This window comes from Apteryx mantelli, chromosome 1 (genome assembly GCF_036417845.1).
Source record: "Apteryx mantelli isolate bAptMan1 chromosome 1, bAptMan1.hap1, whole genome shotgun sequence".
Classification (NCBI taxonomy): domain Eukaryota; kingdom Metazoa; phylum Chordata; class Aves; order Apterygiformes; family Apterygidae; genus Apteryx; species Apteryx mantelli.
The window spans coordinates 70,607,784-70,632,778 of NC_089978.1; the positions used below are offsets into that span (position 1 = coordinate 70,607,784).

Below are 24,995 nucleotides of genomic sequence, written 5' to 3' on the forward strand. Positions count from 1 at the left end.
TAGCAGACAGGTGATGCTGCGGTACCATGTTAGCTCCCCATGTAGGCAGCGGGAGCTATGTACTGTGAGCATTAGAGCATCAACCTCCAAGAGATTTACGGGAAAAATGCATTATACACACTGAAAATAAATATATGTAATCTGGGACTTTCAAGCAGGTCTCTTCTTCAGAATGCAGATTAATTTTGCATGAAATCACAATAAAAGTAGCCCTTACGGTTCATTTTCCCATCTGTAAAAGGATAGCAATGATCAGCTTTACAAGAGGTGCTATGAGGATCAGTGTTTGTACTGAGCTCTAAGGGGGTTCAAAAGAAATACTAATGACCTAAGGAGGTTGCTGGTTTGGGGGATTCTGCTGGACCAGCCCCAAATCTCCTAAGACATTTTCTTCCTAACAAATCGCATAGCAAGGAGTGAACTTTCATCTGTGTGAGCTTCAGGCATACTTGAAATTACTTAAATGAATGTAATTGCAAACTAATTTCATTCCACTGTTTTACAGCAGTTTCCGTGCTCTGCCAAAGGCAAGAGCCCTTGGAGTGCAGGAGGCTGCTGAGACCGTTACATTTTGTCAGGTCCCCTCCACTGTTTTGCTCCGTGAGGCCCCCGTGCTGGACGACTGCCACCCCAGCCAACACCACCCCACACAAGATCACCACCCTGAGCCCCACCACTGGGCAGTGAACCCCTGATTTCTGCCATTCACGCTTGGTCTCAGCACCTGAGGAGGTGCTAACTATAGCGCTTTTGTGTGACATGACTACAGTTTTAGAGGTAATTTCCTATACCTTATTACCACATAATAATGGCCTCTTAACAACCAGACTAATCAAGAATTAATGAGGCACTAAAACATTTTAAGCAACAATGAAGGATTTAAAAAATTCTCTTATGTGTTTTATTTAAAAAGCAATTCATTTAACAGTTAGTGTCCTTACTTGAAAGTCATATAAAAAGTCTTGGTACTTATCAAATGTATCAACTGCAGTGTTTTATTCAGTTATCAGTTATTTACATAAGCAGGGCTGCATATAACTGCAGAACTGAGGAAATCCTAAACGGAGCAGAACCAGCCTTGGACCCCATTTTTCCCCCTCAGGCCCATCCGCCTGTCTGACAAAAATGAAACAAAGTCAACCCAAATTAACATGACTGCCACAGAGAGGATTTAGCATTATTTCTGGGAAGTTACAACTATCTTATTTTTCAGGAAGGGAGTGCACCCTTTAATGGGGGGACCTTCCAGATCCTTCTTGATTGAAGTGTTTGGGAAACTCAGAGTGAAATAAGTGGGAAAAAATGTAGGGAAAACTTAAGCTCGTAAAACATTTCATATCAATGACTCAATACTGAATAAAAAGCCTACAAATCTGTGCCTTTACCATCAGCCTGGAAGGGATAATCAACATAAAAATAAGTTCAGACTTGGCTTGTTTTTAAAAACTTCCTTCTCTGGTGAAGGGGTGGGGGAAATATCCTGATTTACTGAGAAAATCCCTAAATAGATCATTCTGTGACAGATAACTGCTATGATTATTAGTTCCTCTACTGACATTCAAATTAAACTGATTCCCAACATAATGGATGAGTAAATAGCACATCAGAATTTCTCAAATGCTTCTACATTTCCTATGCAATCAAAGAAAGGACTCCCTCATTAAATAATACACTGACAGAAAAGGCAATTTGATTAAATAAACCTATCTGTCAATCATGCTGAAAGTTAAAAAGGGAAAGCATTTAGTTGCTAATCTTAAAACTTTGTTCCATATTTCTCTCTCTCGCTCTCTTTTCTTGATTCTTAAAAGAGAAGTGATGGAAAACTAGGTGACCCAAAGTAAGACCTGGACAATATCTGGGCATCTGACAAAGGATTTAAAAGCTAGGCTTCATCCCAGCGATTAATCATTAAGCAAAGATGACCTGACAGAGGAATAAAGAGACAAAGGTCAAAAGAAGCGGACAATGAGATGTGCACACTAAGACAGGAACCCGAGCTGTTGTGGGCTGTGTCTGTGTATCCCTTCTTACATGTGTCTCCGTTTCTTTTTTATTTTTCAGGAAATGAGGTGGATGTGTTTTGTGGGTCGAAAGTGGAGAAGAAGGGAAGGGCGAGGAGGGGAAGGGGCAGCAGTGGTGGAAAGCACGGGGAAGTGAGGCTGTAGGCGATGAACCCTGATGGGATGCCAGGGAAGTTGCAGAAAGGATGCAACAAGAACAGGGAAGGAGAAGGAGAGAAGCAGAAGGGGTGGCGGATGGCACGCGAAGGATAGCAGGTAAGGAGACTGGGAAAGAGAAATCTGTTGAAAATCATCCTGTGCAGAGGCCCCGGGGTGCCCAAAGGCACCAGAAGAGCAGGCAAGGGGTGGCGCCGCAAAGGGGCTCCCTGGGGCTTGCACCACCCGGCTCCCCTCCTTTCTGCCCACAGAGCCCCGCTATCAGGGCAGCAAACACATATCCTCCTGTAACAGTAATAATAAATTTTAGTATTGCCAACATTACCCAGCTGCATTTCAATAATGGTGGGGTTAATTTCTTGTGCTATTTAATTTCATGAACTCCCTGGGGTAGGGAGGGGGAAGAGTTGCGTAAGATGGTGTGATGAGTGGAAAGTCTCCAAACGTCACTGTGTCTTGTGGCCAAAGATGGGAACGGCGGCCTGGCAGCTTCTTCTCCTTGAATTTGGGAGGCAGCAGTTTCTTGGGACATCAAATACTTAATTAACTCAACTGCAGAACTGTGGGATAAGTTTCAAGCAGTTGCTTCCCTGCTGGAAACCAAGAGTGTCATCCTGGACAGCTCTGTTCTTGGTGAGTCTTTAAAGCTCAGGCAACTCATACCCAAGATGTTCTTTGAAACAAACCAGAGATTTATTTGGATAAAACACTGAGCAGATGACAAGTGTATGCAAAGAAATAAGAAGAGGTTTTAATTTTTCTCAAGTAGAAAAACATAAGCGGCTTGAGCAAGGGATATTTGCTTTCCAGCTAGGCGCTGAGGCCTTTATGTTCTCCAGGGCACAGAAAGAATTGTTCTTTTCATAGCAATTTCATAGCTGTGTAACGTCACTGAACCAAATGGGATCATGCTAAAGATGTGCTTGGCCATTTCTGTTAGATAAAAATAAATCAAAATTATTTAAAGGGGAGGGGGTGTTGCTTTTTATAATCTTTCTATAATGCCTGGGGTTGATGGTTATTAATTTGTCTTCTACCTACTGTGGTCATAATGAAATATATGCAAGTTGGGGCTAATATCAATATTTTAGATCCCTCTAGCAATGTAACTATCCCCATCCAGCTCTGCACCCATTTCTCATTGTTAATCTATGTATTTGTTTAGTCATATGTTTTACATATAACAATGAAACTCCTAAAATCCTATTTTGCTGCCAAGTCTTTTGTGAATATTTCTCTAACCTTTCTCTAACCCTTTCTCTCTTTATCCCACTGTCTCCCAGGCTTCAGAACTGGACATTTGGTTCCTGACTCCTGGCTACTCAGCAACAACTGCATAACGCTGCTGTGCATGCTGCAAGGTTCCTTGTGTTAGCACACTGGCCAAGAGTGGTATCAACTGCTGTCCCAGCCAACCAGACGGCAATTAAACCTGTGGGGTAGGCTCAGGGAGAGGTTTCTTCCTCTTGAATATGGAGCCTGACCTGAAAAAAGTAAAAGCTCTTCAGAGCAGTGGGAAGGGAGCCCCTGCCAAGGGAGACTGATCCCGGGCTTGGTGCCGGAGGGCTCCTGTACTGCAGCTGCGCTGGGTTTACTTTGCTGGAGGAAGGAAAGGGCAGCATGTAAGTGGTAGCTATGAAGAATAGGGAAAAGGAAAATACTTCTGCCCTGACAAACACGGGCTCATCTTTTTTTTTTCTTGGACTCCATGTGCTGTCATTCTGTAGCAGGCCACCTTTTTCAATATATAATGCATCCTGCTTTGAAGATTGCTCAGGGTAAAGCATGCAGCTTACAGGGAAATGGTTTGTAACTGAGCCGGATATGGGCAATAAGCATAAACCCAAATCTAGTTACCCACATGGACTTTCCACCTTTCAAACAATAATGGTGAAGCAAGTCCTGTCGGAAAGCAGTATGTTTGTCTGTAATTACTTGCAAGATTAAAACCTTACTTTGTGATAAAGGAAAAGGCCTTTTTTTTTTTTAAACAGTTTATTGAACAATGCTGCATCCTTTCTTTCACGGAAGTCTACAGAAACTGCTATTGCTGATAGTGTCTGCAACTATTAAACAGCTGGTGTCTCATATTACAGTTATTGTATAAGTTATACTTATGGGGAAAATCTGTGGATTTTACATGAGCAGTCACATGAATTTTTGTCTTAAGCCCAACACTTAAAAAAAGTACAAACCAGGGTGATTATAAACTACTTTTGAGGTTATATTCTGTGATGCCCTGGGGTTCCAAAAAAAAAGACCTCTTGTTGCTTGGTCTTTGCTGTACTGGGCCTCTGTCTGAACTACATCAAGGCAGGCTGCATGCCTGTGTTATCTACCTCATCTCCCTAGGGGATTTCAGGACAAAAGCCCCCCAAAACTCCAGCCATCATAAATGGCACAAAAATTGGCCACAGAACAAGATACGAAAGGGTAATTTGCTCATACTTTCTGCGTATCACGCTGTTAAATACTGCTAAGAGAGTATTTGTGTTGGTTCATCTTCTTTGCTTTGATACTAGGAAACCTTATGGTATGTACAATTTTTACCCATAATTGCACAGTTAAATAAATGATGGGTCCACATGCTCACTGAATAAAAGATTTTTTTTTTCTGATTTAGTATGCCTGATCTTTTAATTGCACCTACTGGATTGTATCTCTGAAGAAATATGTCAAGAATTTCCTTTTCTCTACCTGCAATTGCTTACAGTTTATACTATGAAAAGGGGAATCAGCACAAATGAATCCTGACAAAATACCTTACAAAACTAATAAAAATCAGCATGCAGAAATGTCAGCTGTAATTGCACTATTTTGCCATAAAAGGTCTGTGGGCCAATCAAACCATGTTTTTTCTTGGAAAAACTTAGCTTTTATCTTGGTAAGTCAGGGGCATAGTTGCCTTGATTTTGGAATGATCTGTAAGTACAACCCTTTTGAATCTCAGGAACAATATACCTCATCCAAGCCTTTGTCCTGATTCATCTCCAGCTTTGATATCTTCAGTGTGTCACCCTGCTTGCTTGTCAAATCTATCATCAGTTTTAAATTGCCAATAAATATATTCCACATCTCTTTTGGGAGATGTAGATTGTCTACCTGCTAAACAAAGAATAGAATGCATAAAGCTGAGATACACAGGAAGATATAATATTCTCACTCTTAATATACCACAGGTGAAATGATAATGTGGAAATATTCTTACCCTGAAGAAGGCAGACTCCAGTTGTAGCTTAGCAAATCAAAGACCAGAAAACTTGCTTGCAATAACATCCTAACAAATCCAAAGAGTTATTTTTTTCCACAGTTAAAAAATATCCACACTCTGCACATTAAATCCAAAGCCAGAGATTAAGGCAGAAGAGCTTCAATAATTTGTCTATTTAGGTATGACAGACTAATTTGTCATGAAACTGTCAGCTAGCTACTATAAATGTTTAAAAAATCCTTAGCTATTCATGGCTGAACAGTAGAATTTTTCCACACTGGAAAATTCATCACAGTTTCAGGTTTCGGTATCTTTCTGTATTTTGCATAATAAATAAAAAGTTGTCCACCAAGCTTGAAAAGTCTCTTTTCTTGAGCTGGTCATTCTGTGGGAAAAAAAGATGTTTATTTAGATTCACTTAATTTGGTCTTCATGCTTGTAGAATAATTTAAAAGCAAAATGGGAGAGCTTCTCATTCAAAGCCTCACTTTCTTGTAATTAAAAAAAACCTGTGTACCAACAAAGCAGAAAACTAAAGCTCTTCAAATTCCGAAATCTTTCCATTCCTGGATGAGCTTTAGTGTTCAAATGTTAATAGGATGCCTGCATTGAAAAAAAAAAAACATAAAAAAATTGGCCCATATTCAGGCTAAAGAGTCTGTGAAACAGACTTTTTCCATACTATGACCTCAGTCTTAGGACTTCTCTTTGCAAAATGTTAGTTATTTTTCTTGGCAGGTAACCAGAATTCTGTATCTCTCTTTCTCTCTTTTTCTGCCCCTTCCTCTCCCCACCCTCGGTGCACACACACCTCATCTCTCTATGAACCACTGACTCAGCCCCGCGACAAGGTAACCCCCCACCCTTCGGCTGGCGGTAAATGGTGGCGGTGGCGGTGGTGCGGGAAAAAATCAGCCTGTGACAACCTCGAGGTATTGAACGTTCCCGACTGCGTTCCTTGTCTTTCGGACCCGTTTTATTTTGTTTCCTTTCTCGCTGCCTTAAACCCAGTGGAGAAACCGGCAGCCTGCTCCATCCCACCAGCGGCAGCGCGCACGCGGTGCATCAGCCCGGCTCAGCGCGCACCGCTGAGGGTTTCAGGTTGCAGCAGCTTTCGCCCTGGGTACAGTATTTCCAAAACGCGTTACCCCGGCAACCAGGAATTTTAACCCGGCAAAAACAACAACAACACACACAACCCAACTCCAGCGTGCAAGACACTGAGCTTCAGTTTATCATTTTCTTTAAAGAAAAAATACTGAGCTGGGTAGATGGTGCCTGGATTTCTGAAAGCATTTCAGACAAAACAGTTTTTCCCAGGTATTCACATCTCCTGATTTTCCTGGCAGCCCCTCCTTAACCACCATGATACTTAGAGCTAATGCTACCTTCAAAATTCCTAATTAGTCCCTTACAAATGATGAAGTCCAAGGAAAACAGTGCTTAAAAGAAAAATAATATGCTTTTGGTGCAATACAGAAAAACATTCCCTCAAGCACGACTATATTTCAGCTAGTTAAATTGGTCGGTTTTATTCTAAGTGACATAAACGAACACAAGTGCTGTATTTTTTTCTTGGTATAAAACTAGAAATAATGCCCAGCATTGTAATACATTTTCCAAGTGGACAAAAACTGCTGAGTACTTCTGTTTCGAGGCGAGGGCTTCGAAACATTTAACCACTTTCCCCTTCAGCTTTGAGTCAAGGGTGGCATCAAAATGAGGGCAGCTGGTAGTGGCTAATTATTTTTCTCTCTGGCGTGCACAGCACAGGTAGATAGTAAAGGTGAAGGTGCTAAACAAGAAGGCCTGGAATCAAGGGGACTTTGTAAATAAGAGTCTGTACTGAGTCCTGCAGTGATAAGGGCAGTTATCTCAAGCTATTGGCTATATCTGGTAAAAGAGAGGGCTAACATTTAAAAATAGCACAAAGAAGGCCCTATCTCATCCTATCCCCATACAAGTCAATCAAAAAAATTCCCCCGACCTCAGTGGTGCTTTTATTTAGACTTCATCTATCCCAGTTCCTGTTGGCATCTCAGATAAAGCCTTTTTTTTTTCCTGACTCAAACACAATGGAAGCTAAATTTTGTCCCATGACAACCACAGTTGTAATTAAGGTCAGATTTGGCTTCCAGGTGTTTTCTTTCTGAATCAAACAAATACATGTCATTTGCTTTTATGGATATTATTATCTTAAGTTGTTTCTGTATGATTTTTAAAGATTTTTCATTTGTACCATCTTCAACTACTACTATGTGTCTATACTTTTTAAATGGCAAAAAAAAAAAAAATCACTGAAAATATTAATTCTATTCTCCCTCATTAACTTAGCTAAACCTCAAAGACAGATTCACTCTGGACCTGGGTGAGCAAATTTTAGCTGTTCTTGCTGGACTGGCAGAGCAGAGTGACAGTCTAGCATGGTTAGGGGTTAGCTCTACAAGCTGAGGCTGAAGTAAACAGGTGGAATAGTGCAATGGAGCCAGCCTTTTTCTTCTGCCAGCTCCTTGGTTCATGGATAAATACTAGACTTCTGCTTCCACAGTTTTCAAGACCTCCATCACTCCGAAAAACACTACCTTCATTCATCATAGTGAAGTACTTTTTTTTCTTGTTTTGCATGGACTGCAAGACTTACTTCTGTCAGAAACATCACAGTCATATATTAAAAGCCATCAGTGATACAATGCAGTGGTGTTTTCTGAAGCAATACATCTTAATGATTAACTTAAAAGATGTCATTTCTAATTAATTGTCTCCCACTCCTTCAAAGTTGTGGTTTTGGACAGAGGAGGCCAATCCAGGGCTCACAAGCAGTTTGATAATCTCATGATGGCCCTCTGTGGAGCCCAAGGAGCTACTGAAAGATGCACCATCAAATCATTGACCTTTGTGTGTGTCCGCTGCAGACGTCCTTGCTCTCTAAACTGCCCATAACTTGAGCCATGAAAGATTGTTCAGGAAGTTGCCCTGGTACCTTAATCTGAAAGCTAACAGTGGATTGTACTCAAGAAAAGTTTGGGCACCCCTTTCCTTGAAACTGACTTCCACAGTTGTAGGTTTTCACCCTTGATATTGCCCTTTAGACCCATCTGTTAGCTATTTTCTGGTTCAGTTGATATGAGCCATCATGCTCATTTGGGCAGACAAACAAAAGGATATCTAAGATGTATCACTGGAGGGATTTTCCCTTCCAAGCTTGAACGCTTTGCCGCTTCTGCATTTGCCATCCCTCCCTCAGGTCCAGGGAGACAAAAGCAGCCAAATCATTCTAATTTACGTTGTGTGGCTACTGTCCCAAGAAGCTAACTAAGACTGAAACTCATGGAGGAAGAGGGGCATGTGGTAATGGGGCAGTGGCTACCAGTACTCCTTGGGTGTTGGGGCGCCTGGGTGAGGCAGCAGCATCCAGCCCTCCCTGTGCTCCTACACTCAGCCTCTCCCTACACCTGGTACCCACTCAAGACATTTACCACTTACTACCCAAGTCTCTCTTTAAAAACTTAAACTACTGCTCATTTCCTTTACTGTTCTGGATGAGTAATCCTTAGCCATTTTTACAGAACATTACATTTTTAAACACTTTATACAAATATTAATGAACTAGTTTTCATGGCAGTCTAATTATTATTTTAGATGGGGGAAAGCCAAGGCTAACTTTAAATAAGTTGCACGAGGCCTTTCAGCAAGGTGAGGTGGGATCAGGGCTCCTCTTCCAGCTCCTGCGCTCAATCAAGTTGTAGTTGTTGCCTGAGAGATTTAAGGTCCTGGCTCAAGATCATATATCAGCCAGATGTGAAAGGAAAAGCTCCTTGGGGGCTAAGTACAGGATGGTGCATTCGCAGCGCTTGCTCAAGCTGATCGCCTATATTTGGGACTGATTCTCTCTGTTCTCTGGACGCTCCCCGTAAGACCTCTGCCTCAGTTTCCCCATCTGTCAAATGGGAAACTTAACCAGCAGGGATCTTTGATTATTAAATAACTATCTGTGAGTCACTCTGAAGATGGAAGGTGCAAGATACAAGGGAGGGAAAAAAAGGCAAGAAATGAACGGGCCACATTTGTGCCAATAGACAGCATCAAGCAAGAACAACTGTGATACTTCTCCTAGTACCCATTTTCCATTTCCTTCTTCAAGGAGAATAAGAGTCATGAAAATGACTTTGACAGTCAAAGGCTGGATGGGCAAGAGACTGTAGTATTAATCTTTATGAAAAGGCAGCTTGGAAGCTGCTGAATTGCTACTGTTAATGAAGATCCCCCTGAGCAAACCGTTCTCCAAGTGATGGTAGAGACATGTGCACAGGAGGAATAGAGCCAACATCTATTTCAGCCTGGCAAAAAGCAAGCATACCAAGATCTCTTTGCTTCTCATAAATATAGAGTATTAGCAAAGGACAAAACTTGCATAACTGCCATAAATTATAGAAGCCTCCCTCAATCTTGGTTAATTCTCCTGCAAAAAGGGAGTGAAAAATCTGGAGCAGCTCAGCATGAAAACAATTGTGGGAGGGATAATAAAGAGACAGCACGGAGGTATCTAGTTGTTAGCGCTGATATCATTAAGTAAACGCACTAGAAATGTCGAGGTAAATGCATAGCAGTGAATCACAGTCAGGCATGATTAACCTTGGGTAGTCTGAACTGGAAACCATTTGCAAACACAAAGGTACTGAAGAACATCACAGTAGACAGTGCATCGAAAGTCATACCAAGAGCAGGGGTCTTTTGGTGAGCTTGATGCATTTATGGTGGATTTGAATTACTGTAATATTTTGCATGTGAAAAGACGAACTTTTTCAGAGTCCCTGTTTGATGACAAGTTTCTATGGCACCTATGTAACACATGCACTGGTTGGAACTCCTTTTCCCTGCAAGGAAGTTTTATAAAATTAAAATTTTAAGTCAACATTTTAAAGTTTAGTAAAAGTATCCTGTTTTTGCCAAACAAAGACTAAAATTCTGTATCTGAAAACAAAAATAAACCTAAGAATGCTCTTTTTTGTATTCTGTCCTTCCCCCTTAACTGATAAAAACCTGGGAAGAAAGTGCAAAGTGTTTTCAACAAAATTTTTATATTGATTATTTTCGGTGAAATTTTTCTGACCATTGAAAATTTAACTTTCCATCACAAAATCAAAAGAACAAAACATTGCTGGATATTTCTGAACAGCCTTAAAAGTTTTGAAATATGCAGTGAAGCTGTAATCAGATGACCCATAGAGAGCTATATATTAAGAGAACAACAACCCCCCCCCTCAAATTCAGAATTCTTGTGGCTTTAAAAGCATTCAGTTATGAGAAACATGAATCAACTGGAGAAAACTCAGACAGCTTAATGCCTTCTTATTGTTTGCACCTTTTATTGCAATTCTTTAGTGCCAGTTCATCTGATTATTGTGCATGCTGATTTGGAGAAGACCACAGGAATATTGTGCAAAAGGATATAGCTCTACAAAGACTTCCTCTGTGATTTTGCATAATTCTCATTCTCCTACATTCATCTCAGTTATCCCTAGCATTGTAATAACTGCCCTTATTTATCTACCTAATTAGGATGTTGCATCAATTAATGTATATCATCTAATGTATACCAGTTTCTTAATGTTTAATATTATTATCAGCAGAGAACTATGTCACGCAGGGGTCTAAGCCAGAGAGTTAATGCCTACAGAAATAAAACATGCATAATGCTATTCAGAATGATACATTTACTGTACCGAAAAACCTCTAAACAGAACACCCCACATGCTGTGCTCCAGATTTCCATCCTCTCAGAGATCACAGGTAGTAGCTTTGTCCCTGTGACTTCAGATCACAGTCAGGCACCTGCTTTTAAGGCCCTAGAGCCTGGTGGACAAGCAAGGAGTAATCTCTGGAGGGGAGACTTCATATAAATGCTCACTTCATGAGCGCCTCACCGCCTGATTCAGGAAGGTAATCAACCTGTCTTTTGAAGCTGCATAAATAATGTTTAGATGGTGCTAGTAAATCTACACCAAGGATGAATTAACTGCCATTGTGTCATATAAGCTTGGCTTGAGCGTGTGGCTTCTGACATGCCTGAGGAAAATAAAGAAGACATTTGCAAGAAAGAAACATTAATTTGCTCCTCCCAGTCTTTTCTCTGTTATTTTTATCCAGGCCACCATGACTTGCTCTGTGGGTTTTGTTGCTGTTTGTTTCTTTTTTGCAAGGAAATGATGACTCACAGCTAAGTGCATTCACAGTGAAGTCCTCCTGGCTCTCCATGGTTTCTCCCAGCGGGCCTTGGCTGTGCCACCCCTCCTACACCAACACCACTCCTTTGCAACATCCCTCCAGCAGGGTGCCTACCGGGCTCCTTTGGGGATCAACACCTCATTAGAGAGCATGGCCTTTTTGCACATGGGGATCCCTTGCTCTGTTTGTGCCCCCTTGCACATCTCTAACCACCCTCTGCAGTGCAGCCGGATCCCTCTGGCAGTGCCCAGCAGTTGTCGCCTCCGTGTGCAGGCTGGGGCACTGCTGGGGCTCTTTGCCGGCTGCACAATGGCACGATCGTGTTCAAGGACGGAGGGGAAGAGTGTTTCTTACTGTATGCGGACATGTGCATGTGTGTGCCCAGACATGCATGTGCACGTGTGTGCTGGGGGTCCTTCTAGTGTAGCCTTTCCTTGTGTGTCTGGTGCATAGGTGCAAGCTACTTCCTCCCCAAAAGGAAAAATGAAGTCCGTATTCATGACTCCCTGAGAACCAGGGATAAGAAGTCTATCTTCTCAGAAGGTGGAAGTCAGAAGAAACCCAGGGAAAGCCCACATAACGTAGCAGAAAAAGAACTGGGACATCTGTGTTTACCTGCACATTAAAATGAGTTAATTTACTTCATTGTAACACTCGGGTACTCAGCCCTCTGTTCAAAAACAGATACGTTTTAGTTTGCTAATGGCTATTGCCCATATTGCTCCCCCTTCTTTCTTTCCCAGCGTTTTTGACCACTGTTCGTCTCCTCCACTGCTCTTGGTTTTGTATCTCCTGTAAATTCAGTGTTTGCATTTTCTTTTCCTCTTTCCTAGTTCAAGCATTCTCATTTTTTTCCTCCTTTTCTGCCACAGTACTTGCTCATTCCCTTCCCTTCATGTCTGCCTTCCTCCCCTACTTCCTTTTCCACACAAGCCATTCCTCTAACTACAGAAGCCTCTGTTTCTTGAATGCAGTCATTTATCAGTGGTAACCCGTCCTTTCTGCTTCTAAAAATAGCTCTAGGAACCAGTATCTGCTGTAGGGTAACCTTTAGCGTATGGTAACAATTTAAAGATGAGCACTATAAATATGCTGTATGTAATAGACGGTGCATAGTTTTAGAAGCTTGTATGAAGACCTCTTATTAGGCAAGGAGCTTTTCACACCTAATCAGATTTTCAAGTTTGCTGTATTTAATACAGCACATTGTATGACACAGTATGTAGTCTCAAACTAAAACCATAAATGTACTGGGGCATTCCTGGTTCAGAGATTTTGCAGAATTTTATTCCAATGAAGGAAAAGAAAGGAAGGTAGAGAACATTCCTCATGAATAAAATACCATTTAACCAGCAAAAACACTTCGGAGGACTGATTATGTTTTGCATATTGCTAAATATCAGCAAAAATAAATGTGTTCATTTCTCCAAAATACCTCCAGATGGCATTAAAACCCTTCTTCTTTCGGTCTTTATTGCAATATTATTTTTAAAAATGATAATTATTGGAATTGTTCTATTAACCATTCCCAGCAATCATACTATCGGAAGGCACAAGGCTGCTAATGCTTAATTCATTTAATAAGTTTGGCTAAATATGCTCACATACTGTAATTACATTCCACAACACAATCTACAAGACAAGCCATTTCTTACACGACGTCAAATCTTTTTCTAGATTCATTTTCAGAAGATTTTTAATGTGTATTTGCAGCAGAAATCAAAACAGCCCCCAATAAATCACCCTTATTGTACCTCCTCTGTGACTACTTTTGGCCATGTAACAAATGGTGACACCTTGCAAGATTAACATGATATAGCACTCTGAATTTAAATAACAGGAATCAGAAAACATAAATTACGGGCAAGATGCACTCTAAAATTCACATAACTGACTGTTACAAGAACTTCCCTCCCTCAAAGAGGATGAAAAGGGTGAAAGGTTTTGTAAAATTTCTACCCTCTCCTGACTGGTAGATACTGAAGGAATTCGCTTATCTAGCTCAGTTTGGGAGACTGATGCGATTTATTTATTTTTTTAACTTGTAGCCCATCTGTTTCATGGACTGGTTTATGTTGGCAAAACAATTCAGTCCTTTGTATGCTAGAGTTAAAAATGGTAAAAGCTTCTATTGTTGCACTAGAGTGAAGGTGAGCACTGATATATTACAAGTGCCTGTTCCTATCTATTTCTCGACTTCTTTTGTTAATTCAAAAACATCAACAAAATTGTGAGAGACCAGAGATAGCTGTAATTGGATTTCAAGTAATTCAGAGGTGAAGCTGCAGACTGCAGTCTTTTAAAATTACATCAGTACATCAAAGGCATATGTGACACGACATTTTTTAGCAAGTGTGACAAACTCCAGCAGCATTAAGGTAATGTTGAAGTCAGGTTATAAAGGCCAGCCTTGCGCACCCACAAAAATCATTTCCTACCTACTCAGCTTGATATAAAGCTATCTCACTTGCGAAGATCTCTGACTTACAAGCATGCAAAAGTTCTAGGAATAATTAATGTTGAGTCATTATCTAAAAAGCCTTTTAAGGAACAGCATCAATGAAAGAGCTTTATCTTAATGAAAACAAACAGACAAATTCTATTTTGCCCAACAAATCTAACAAAAGTACAGTCCCCTTCTTTGGTCAGAAATGCAAAAGTGACTTACGATGTATGGGTTGTGCTTTTCTCTGGACTCTTTGGCTCTACATCACTTTTTCCTTTAAAAGAGAAGAAGAAAATAACATCAGGAAGTGGTGAATATGGAAACTGCTCAGATGCGACATGTCAAAGCTTTATTCATTGCTGACACTGACTGCTCTTCCCACACGTGCAACAAAACGATGCTGAGGCAACCACCCGGCTGCTGGGGCACTGCTGGAGCATTTGCAAGCTGGGAGTCAACCCTGACTTGACTTTTCTTATCACTGGCACATGAAATGTCAGGTGAGGAAACTCCACAGGAGACACTACTTAGAGGACAGAAAGCCTCAAGTAACTCCCACGCCTTAGTAGGGATAACAGAGTTTGGAGGTCCTTGGAAAAGGATTTTTCTCGGGTTTATGGCTCTGCTATTGGTAGTGCATGCAATATGCATGCACTCCCAAATGCTCCTCCAGGAAGGGTAAGTATTTCACACAAAGTGGAGCTGCGTCAGCAGTGCTACTAAGTTTTTAGGTCAAAGCTACTAAGGCAGTGATTAGGCAACGCATCTGTAAATGGATGTTTGGGTTCACATTGCTTTTGACAGAGTAAGGGTCTGCTCTTCAGCTCCTGTAAATGGGGGCTGGGGAAGCCCTCTTCACTATTTTGTATGAGAAAGGGCTAACCTGTCTTAGGGTCCCAATCCCAGCAGAATTCAGGTACCCAAATGCTTGAGAAGTATCAGAGGCCTGAAGGACGCCTCTTCACATTTCCTTATGACTCACTTACGTGGGTCCTGGCATAGCATATTGGCTTGTGATGATCCCCTTCTTGGGTCCAAACACGTCTGACAAACACAACTTAGTCCTGTAGTACAGACACTGGGGAAGTGGGCTGCCACTAGATATGGTGGTACTGCTTCTGCTAAGTCAGGCCAGGAAACTCTTTTTCCCTCTTTCATCCTGCCAAAGAGTAGGCTTGATCTTATTTGCTGTAATTATTGCTCTTTGGGTAACCTGAGAGAGTTACACTTCAGTGCAAGACTGTTCTTTAGCTCTAAGATGGATGTACAGCATGTGCTGTGCCATTTGAATCACCTTGAACTTGAATTCTGTACCAAGCATCTGTGCAGCTGCTGTTCCTGTTGTGTGTAGCTGGGCACTGATAGCTGTCTACATACAAGTTTATGTTGCCTAGCAGACAAAGAGGTGCAGAAGTTGAGTGTGACTGGCTTACTGTTGAATGTGTTTTTTTTCCCCATTATCTTTTCATGAGCTTTTTTATACCAAACTACACCTGTGTCATCTGAAAAAAAAATGTGAGAAGTGTTTATTTTGGTTTGGCTGTTCTGGTGTTCCCTTGTCTGATTTACTGCTCATCAAATTGCCAGTTGCCTTGAGTGAGTTTTGGACCAGCCCCATGAACACAAGCATTACATATCCATTTGCTGCTGCCGAAGTCCTCAGCCTCAGTTTCCATACACTGTTGGGGTATCAACACTGGCTGTAAGGCACGCTTCCAGAAAACTTGCTGTTGCCTTCAGAAGAGGCAAGGTTTTGCCACCAATGACCTTCCACTGCTGTTCAGAAGTGAGCTGAAGGACCTATTCTAATAGCGACCTTCTGAAAGCGGGTGTCTAGCAAAGGAGATTCTGGGTAGCCTGAACACCTTGCCATGGTGCTTTTAAATCTCATCCTCCCCTGTGGAAGGGTTTGTGTCTACCCAGCTTAGGTGCCTGAACTTTGGTGGACAGGATGGGGGGAGCTCTGGATGACTTCAAAAGCACCTTTGTCTCTCAGTGGACCTCTAGGGAAGTTAAGAACTTACTAGAGGAAGACAACTAAAGGTGCCTAAAATTTTGGCACAAGCTGGACATCCACATGAGATGTGATACATCCAATCCATAATCTCTAAGTCACCTTTCACTTTTAACAGAGACCTCAGAAAGCATATCCATGTAAGAAACTTACTGGTTAGAAAGCTGGTGCTACAGTACACATTTGTCAGCCTTAGGGGGCCTGGTGCCCTCATTGGCATTATGGTAATTTGGAACCCAAAACCAACAGTAACAGTTGGCATATATTCAAAGATTTTCTATTTGTAACTTAGACTTTTTATAAGTGATGAATTATTACCATGAACACTGGTTTGTTTGTGTGTGAGGAGGAATATGGGTTCCTGAGTGCTTTGCCAGCAGAGTTCACATCAGTCCTACTTTAGCAATAGATGTTAATGTAGCAACAAGGGAAAGAGCCTAAGTACCATGAGGAGAGAGAAAAGGGAATCTCTGTGATTTAGCCAAACTTGATATTAATGAATTAGCCTACACTAAATATTTGCAGCTGTTTTTATACTAATAGTCACTTAACATATTTGTGAGGGGAGGGGGAAGATGAAACTCACAAAGATGTTAGAAAAGCATCAGTACAGCCTATCAGAGTAGAAAATCTGGTCATTAATGCTTTATCAGTTTTTACCAACTTTGTTCTCACTTGACTGAATCATAGAAATTTACAAAATGTATATCAACTATGCATAGATGACTGTTACAGATATGGTACTGATATAATTTTGGATAAGCATATGTAAAAGAGAATTATCTATCAGAACAACTTGGCTTTTTCACATTCACTCTTGGCCAGACTAAGATTTCTTTTCCATTTTTCATGCAACATGCAAAATGCATGCAGGTACCATTGTGGGAGGCTGGCATTTGCTGAATTACTAAATCCTCTATAGTTCTGACTTCTTTTTCAGGGCAAATTTATGTGGTCCTTTGTTTTTCTTAGTCTTACTGGAGTTGGTAAAGGATATGCTACCTACTTCACCTCTTTCACAGGGCAGCTGTTAGCAAACTTCATTTCAAGTGCTAAGAACTGTCTATCTACACCTTCTGAAATAGGTGTGGATATGTGTGTGTGTGTGTGTGTACATGTATGCATGTGCATGCACCCAACTACACATGCATATGGTGGAAAACATCAGTCCTCGTATCCTTAGCCAAAGACTCGGGAATTCTTTGCTAATTTTTACTACATCTCACAGAATTAACTTCTTAACATTTTAGATGCTACCAAATTAGATGTGCCCAGACTTTTCCCATCTCAAAATAAATTTCAAATGAACTTTTTCTGTAGGATTTTTCTCTTGAAAAGAGGAAGGCCACAGAAGTGTTTGCCTCTGAGTTACAAGAATCACTCAACCTGATCAGGCCAAGTATCCCTCTCTGGGTAACTGGAATAAATAATATTTCATCTTAAAAGAGCAGTATAACTTTATCCATTGAGAGTTTTAAAATGCTTTGATTTCCTTGTGGGGGAAGGATGAGAGAAAAGCAAACATTTTTTCTGAGAAAGACAATGTTTGCAGTTGGAGTGAAAACACTATAAATGACGCACTCAAGAGCCACTCCTAAGGGGACATGGTGCAATGGGGAATAACAGCTAATTGGGACTCCAAAGATGTGCAATTGGATAATGCAGTATATAGACCATTAGGTATCTTTCCCACATGGAGTCATTTGCTATCATTTCCTCAAACCTATATTTTTTTCCCCTGAATTTCCATTGAGTTTGATGTAGACAATCAGCAGAGTCTAGGTCTTATTCTACCTAACTGTGTCTTATTTGGTGTCTTATTCTAACACCTCAACAGGCATCCTCATTGGATATAGGTCTCAGAGACAGTCAAGTTCCTTCTCTAATGTTAGGAAGAGTGGTGACTGGGTGGAGGACAATGACCCTAACTTGTGACACCAGTGAAGAAAGGGTGTCAGCATGAGTTCAGCAGGTCTCTGTTTCATTTGGTTGCCACCAGCCAGCCAGCACAGTGCTGCTGGCCAGCCAACACCAAGTGCAGCTCCAGCCCGGCCGCAACATAGGCTGATTTTGATGAGCAGGGTGACTGGGAAGATCTGAAGATGCTGGAGGTACCACAGTGTAGGAGGGCTGATGGGGAACTGGAAGTAAAGTGGCATCAGAGAGCACCGGAGTAAGGAGCAGAGGAAAGTATAAGGAGGCAGGACTGATTTCCTAACCCACAGGAAAGCAGGGTTCATTAGCTCTGAAGGACAACCTATTTTATTCAAATGTTGGAGGAAGAGGGAAATGAAACTCTGACCAAAGCCATGCAAACACTGCGGCCTTCTGAGGTCACCGCGAACCCCTCCGCTCGGCTTGTGTGTTTATCACGCTCGCAACTCTGTGGGTATTTGCATAGCCCTCTCTGTTATGGCTCTTTTGTGCTTCCTCCTCTCATTACCGTATTCATTATTTTCTGACAGAACCTCATCCCCTTTGCCTTTTATTATTTCCTTAGTGCAGGGACTCACAGCAATATCAAACTGATGCTGGCGATTAAGTGACACCAGTGCATGTTTTTTCACAACACTGCCGTCCGCAGGCCGACCTTTCCCCAGCACAGAGCCGAACCGTTTCAGCAGCCCGCGCCTCCCAGCTGCCTCCCTCTGGACATCTCTTCTCCCTCACACGGTGGGTGACCAGCCTGTTTCAAAGCCCTACCTACTAGCTCAGGGCACTTCTCATCTTCTGTCACAGCCGTGTATTTTGCAAACAGGGCTCTACGCTGGCTGACAGGTCAGGAAGCTAACAAAATAGAGCTCTTGGCTGAGATGATTTTATGTTGAGAGCAGGAAAGGATCATGTATTTTTAATATGCGAGACAACATTAACAACAGTCAGAGGTGTCAGGGGAGAGGATTAATACTTTGTTTCACAGGACATTTCATTCTCTCCTGTTCAATACAGCTGCTAAGTTTTTTACCATAACTAAATGTAATTAATGTGCTGCTGATGTGCACCATGATTTGTGCATTGGAGCCTGCTGAGAGGCCCGAACCAGGAGCTATACAAGCACCCACCACCATGCTTCCCACACTACAAGCCAGAAAAGACCCACAGTCACATGGCTTTTGAGGCATTATTTGCCATTAGTTTGGCAGGAATTATCTACAGTGTAATAGTCACAAAGTATACCATTGGCTAAAAAAGATAAATGATAGCAAGTGTTTTTGCAGAATTTTATGGCAGTCTGGATGTGGCAGTGCTCACACTCATGCAACTAGGTCAGCTCTTTCCTGGAATTTTAGAAAAGCCACTTTTTCCCCCTTTCAATCTGTCTCATCGAAGGCAGGATTATACATAATGAAATGAATTGTTTTTGTTCTTCCCAGTCCGCAAAGAAACTGATATTTTCATGGTCACTCTTGAATTCAGTTCTCCCCATTTGGCCAAGACTAGGTACTGCCTGCTGAGACTCTGCACCCTCCCAGTCTACTACTGGTTCCTTACTCTGTCATTCACTTGGTTTTCATAATTATTGTCAACATCTCACTAAATGCAGCTGTAAAATAAGGTACTACGTACTTGTATTGCTGTGTCCTGTAGATCCCTGTTGTGACTCCTACAATAATAACAAAAAAGAGTACAGTGTGTTATTTTAATGGGAATTTTAACTATAATACTTACTTGAACATTACCTTAACAATACAAACGGCATTGTTAATTGTTCATTCAGTTTAAAAGTCATTTTCAATTGCAAGAATAAATCCAATATTTCTTTGAAAATGCATTAATTCTAAGGCTTGTAAACTAATTTCATGACAACCCTTTAATGGTGCAATTCCTTGTATAGTTATTACCAGTTTCCTGCTCACTATTCATTTATTGATCAGCCAAAACTGGTCTATTATTTTCTAGAAGTTTAGATGAGAAGACAGAAGGAAGACCAATATTGTTTCACGGGCCATTGGATTCTTGAGGTAGTAGCACAGCTGATCTTTTCTTTTCACATGTTGATATCCACAGCACTGGAGAATGGAAATACAGACTTTAGTTCCGGCTCCCCGAGGTTACGAGGTCAGCCTTGTATCAAAACTACAATATTAATGAATGTGGTATAATAAATTAGACCATTTTTTTCTTCACATATAATTGCTCACATATTTTACTCACAGAATTTGTTTGCATTCATAAATATGTAAAAGAAGCCTATAAATAAAAAAATGCAAATATAACAAAAAGATAATTAAAAAAAGAAACTACAAGGAAAACAATCAAGTAAACCTACTTATTTTCCCTTTTCTGAAGAAAAAAAAAGAATGCTACTGTAGATATTGAAATATTAGGATGACATAAAAATCTTATCAGGAAACACCTGGCCTTCAACTATATCCTGTGTATCTCAGTCTGGTCCCTGGTGATGAACCTAATATTTGTGATTTTGTAATTTTACCTCATAGAAATATTAGGTGTTTTGCGAAGCTTGTTGAGAAAACATTGCTGGTAATCTGCCCCACATTAAATCTCCTGACTTGGTATGTTCAAATCTGCTTCATTTTAAGCAGTTCTGTCCAGTGATGGGCAACTTCTAAACTTTGAACGTAAAAAGCTACAGACCACTAGCCTCATATTAGTGATAGACATCCACTACTTTGTATTATTTCTATTTGTTGTTAGCGGCTCCTTTCACTACCTAAAATTGGAATCTCAGTTACCATAAAATCAGCACAGAATAGGCCATTTTCAGTCCAGCTATTTCTCTGAAATATTTTGAGTACCTCTACTGTGCCCCTAAAGGGTTTTAATGCAAACATTAACAGCACAGTGCCTTCCACTGTGCCGGAAGCTGAACCCACGGTGCAGCGGGTTACAGAGGACAGCCAGGAAGGTTTCCCGTATGTAACTCTGCTTCTGAATAACATAAATATGCACATGAATACTGTTTTGGATACAGCAAAGACTACTCTGATGGGGCAAGCCCCCCTCTGCAACATGCACATTCATTTTTAGTGAGGAATAGGACCTTGGACTAGATCACTGGTCCACAGAGGCTGAGTATGGAGCCAAAAGCAGAGCCAGAGACCGTAGGCTCTTATTTTTATTTATATTTATTCATTTATATTTATTCATTTTACTTCCAGGCAAAAACTGGTATGTGTAGATTTCTGCTACATTTTGAAGAGGAAAAGCAGTTGAGAAGTCTGTAGCTTTCCTCAAGGTAGTTAAGCCAGGAGACTTCAGAATTTAGGTTGCTCTTAAATTAAAAAAAAAAACCCAAAAAACAGAAAAGCACAGAAAAAAATGCTTCAGGTAATTCTCTTCTCTTTTGCTCATCCTCTAACCCCTCTCTGCACAATTTTCTTGCTGGCTCAGCAGAGCCCGTAGGTTCAGGTACAGATTTAAAGAAGGGGACAGGAAGTCCCCAGAGAGCTCGATCACGCTCTGGCCCAGCCAAGTGGATATTTTACAGCTGAGTCATGCAAAAACATGTCGTGAGCGCTCAGGGCCCCACGAGTTTCTTGGCACCTTTGAATGAAGGTTGACTGGACTGAAGGTGCTGAGATCTCTAGGGCCCGGCTGGCAAATCCTGCCAGCTGCACTGTCTGCTTTGAAGTCAAGGCTCTCCGGGCTGCATGGCTTCGATCTGTAATTTATATGGCTGTAGTACACATCTGCTATCGACTGCCATCCTACATGCCTGAAAAGTGAGATATCGAATTTTTGGACAAGTCCTGAGAGTTTATACCTTCATTTATAGTAGTAAAAGACCTGTACCATGTCTCATATCATGACAGTAATTTCTCAATAACTTGAAATTGTCTACTTTTGACAGATTGTCTCAGCCTTTTATGATTGTTTCTGATGAAGAGACATTAAAGCCTGTCCTTTTCTGGTGACTGAATACAATCTTAAGAAGTCAGGATCCGCTTGCATCAGTGATGTAGCGACATATACACTTGAATTTGAATGTTATTCTAGCAGCCAGCCAGACTGCCAATAAGAAAAGTAGTCTATTAGAGCAAGTTCAGTTTTCAGAGTAGCGAATTTACCTATCTGTAGATGATATGATTGTTTTCTGTTTTGGGGGATAGAATTATTTGGACAAATACAACCTTAGGTTTGTAAAAGTGTTTGAAACTGCAAAACAAGGATCTTGCTCACCATTTGCAGGTGTTTCCTCACTCTCCCTGCTGAGGCACCCCACAATTTTCTACATTTTCATCAACTTCAGGAAAAATATACCCTCCCCTTTAAACTGTCTACCTGAACTCATAGTGCAATATCTTACCTCTGCCATTGAGTCTGCATAGTCTCAGATTTGACATCAGCAAAATATATGAGCTACATTTTCATTTCTCCTTTTAATGGATTCTTTAAAATTAGTGTCTTGTTTCTCAACAAATTATCCTTAATAATAAAGGCTAAAATAAAAATGCTACAGTGAAATAGAGAATGCCCCCACTGAGGTAGGAAAAAATATGCCTTTCTGTATCTCAAAAAGCAAAGGTGAATATTTCACTTTCGGAGTTTTTTTCTAATGCATTTGCTCCAGCTTGTTAAAATCAACAAGAAAGGAAAAAGTAAATGAATTGACCACTGAAAAGATAACATTAATATCATGACTAAGCTTCTACTGAGAATAATTATTCAATACTTTTGTGAAAAGACACTGGTTTTCCTGGAGTGGATAAATTGATTCTCAGCTAAAAAAGGATGGCTGACCCCATAATATCACATAGACGTAAATAGAAATCAAACACCTGATCAAACTTTCAAGACACAAAATCATGGTAAAAATGAAGAAAGAGAGCAATTCAGGCAGTGGAATTAACAGCGTCTCTTTCCCACACAAGAGTAGAGAATTAATGCCTGAACATGAAAGCTCATTCACACAAGTATCAAGCGAGCTCTTATTTACCAAATTTAATTATTCATTTAAAGTTTATTTATTAAGATGTTTGTAATAAAATTACAATCAAATAATGCCTAATCATTTGTACATAACAAAGTGTGACATAGGAGAAAGGAAAGCACATACACCCTTCTCACATCACACACTGATTCAATTATCCTTAAGCTTTGAAAAACAAGAAATAAAGAGACTGTCATTGCCCCTTCCTAGTGAATTCAAGAATACAAATTAATTCCGCAGAGAAAGAAAATTCAAAGTTAAGGATGAAATGTAACTTTACGCCCTCTATTCCATAAAGGATAGTTCCCTAAATGCACTTTCCCAGTAGTGTTGTGCAGTAGAACCTGCTGGATGCTGCCACACATTTCACTCTTGACACTGACTTTCCTCCCACTGTTGTGAATTAATGCAGACATCCAGTGTTAATGAAGATCTAATTGTATATACATGTACAGCATATGCACATACCCCCTCCACGCACATGCAGAGAGCATAAAATCATATAAACACACATATCCACACACAAATTTTCAAATATGTATGTCTATTATGTTTGTGGTGTATGAAACTTGGTTACTTACCTTTTTTTTGCCAGACTGATTTCAAAACCAGTCTGGCTATAGTTGCTGTGGCCTTTGCAACTTTAATAGCCTAATTAATAAATTTCAAGTTTCAAGCTGTCAAATCACTAATGAGTTGAGCTGCAGGTTAAAAGTAGTTTGGTATGTGTAAGAATTAATGATGCTGATACTCAGTTTTTATAGACAGAAAAGTGAGAATGATTTGCATCCTTGCAACAGGCCGGGAGTCCTCCAAGCTCCTGTTTTTCTCATTCCCAAAACCTGAGTATCCTGGCACCTGGGAGGCTCTTTTCTGTTAAAGAAGGATTGCAGCCTACTTGTTTCTCTGGAGCTGGCTGGAAGAGGCATTGCAAATGAACTGAACTGATCTCTTAACACTTCCACAAAGACTGAAAATGAGTTCACAGTACCATGCACTGCTTGGAACTAAAAGATGGAGCCAATGCCCTGAATTTAGCTTTTTAGCCTCTTTGCTGGCCTTAGCGTCTACCTGACTGACAGACCCATTTCTGTGAATAACATGCAATCCACCACGGTTTGGTGCAGTGCACAGGTTTTAACAAGAGAAGCTGATACAGCTACATAGCTTCTCTGGGCTTCCTAAGAGTTATGAAGTCATCCCCTATGAGATCCAATAAAGGTTTTACACCACACTTTGTGAAAAGCAAATAGCTAGTTTATGAGTGTTTTAGAAACATGTTTGAAAAATTAGGAAAATATTCTTTGCATTTTGGAGCCTGAAAAGCAGATGTCTTCTTGAATATGTGACTGTCCAGATTCAGAGGAGGCCACAGAAATGCCTTTTAATTATTTTAAAACATTTTAAAATAGATAAATATTATTTCTGGTGTCTAACATTATCATGATTTAGGACCAGGAATGTGGGATTTTTCCAGGATTCAAGTGAGTTTCATTAGGTACTTCTCCTTCCCCATCTCACACATGGCACTCTAATTTCCGATTATGCAGATCTGTGACACAATACAGTTGTGATGTTGTTATATGTACAAATGCATGTATCTATATTATATGAAATCTTGTCCATTCAAAGCTTAAATAAATGAAAATTCTACTTTGGTAAGAGAAAAGGAAACTATCTGGAAAAGGCTTGTTAAATGGCTCCACAGTTTGACCTGCTAGAATATTTCCCAGAGAGATGGATGAAAAGGCAGAGAGAAAATGAGAAAGTCAATATCAACCATTATTCATATATCTTTGGCCTGTAGGCTGCGGCTTTACTATTGCTATATTTATCACGATGCATTTAGTTTTGAGGCACTGCATCCATGATGGCCATACACACATGTTGAGAGGTGCATACCTTGCCCATAAACATGCCTGCGCACATGCCACACAAACATGTCCAGTGGGGATAACTATGGTAGAAATCACAGATCTTCAAGTGTCCCTTCACTGCTGTCAGGCACAGCCGACCTCTTCACC

The 24,995-nt window shown here is 40.6% G+C and overlaps 1 protein-coding gene across 1 annotated transcript in view; it reads right to left on the reverse strand.

The window, feature by feature from the left end:
* AFF3 (ALF transcription elongation factor 3) overlaps positions 1 to 24,995 on the reverse strand; it is a 279,572-nt gene that overhangs the window by 109,049 nt on the left and 145,528 nt on the right. The window contains exons 6-7 of the mRNA XM_067309821.1: positions 19,644 to 19,680; positions 14,285 to 14,336 (exon numbers count right to left, since the gene is read on the reverse strand). Coding sequence (XP_067165922.1) covers positions 14,285 to 14,336; positions 19,644 to 19,680 — 89 coding nt within the window. The remainder of the gene's footprint in view (positions 1 to 14,284; positions 14,337 to 19,643; positions 19,681 to 24,995) is intronic.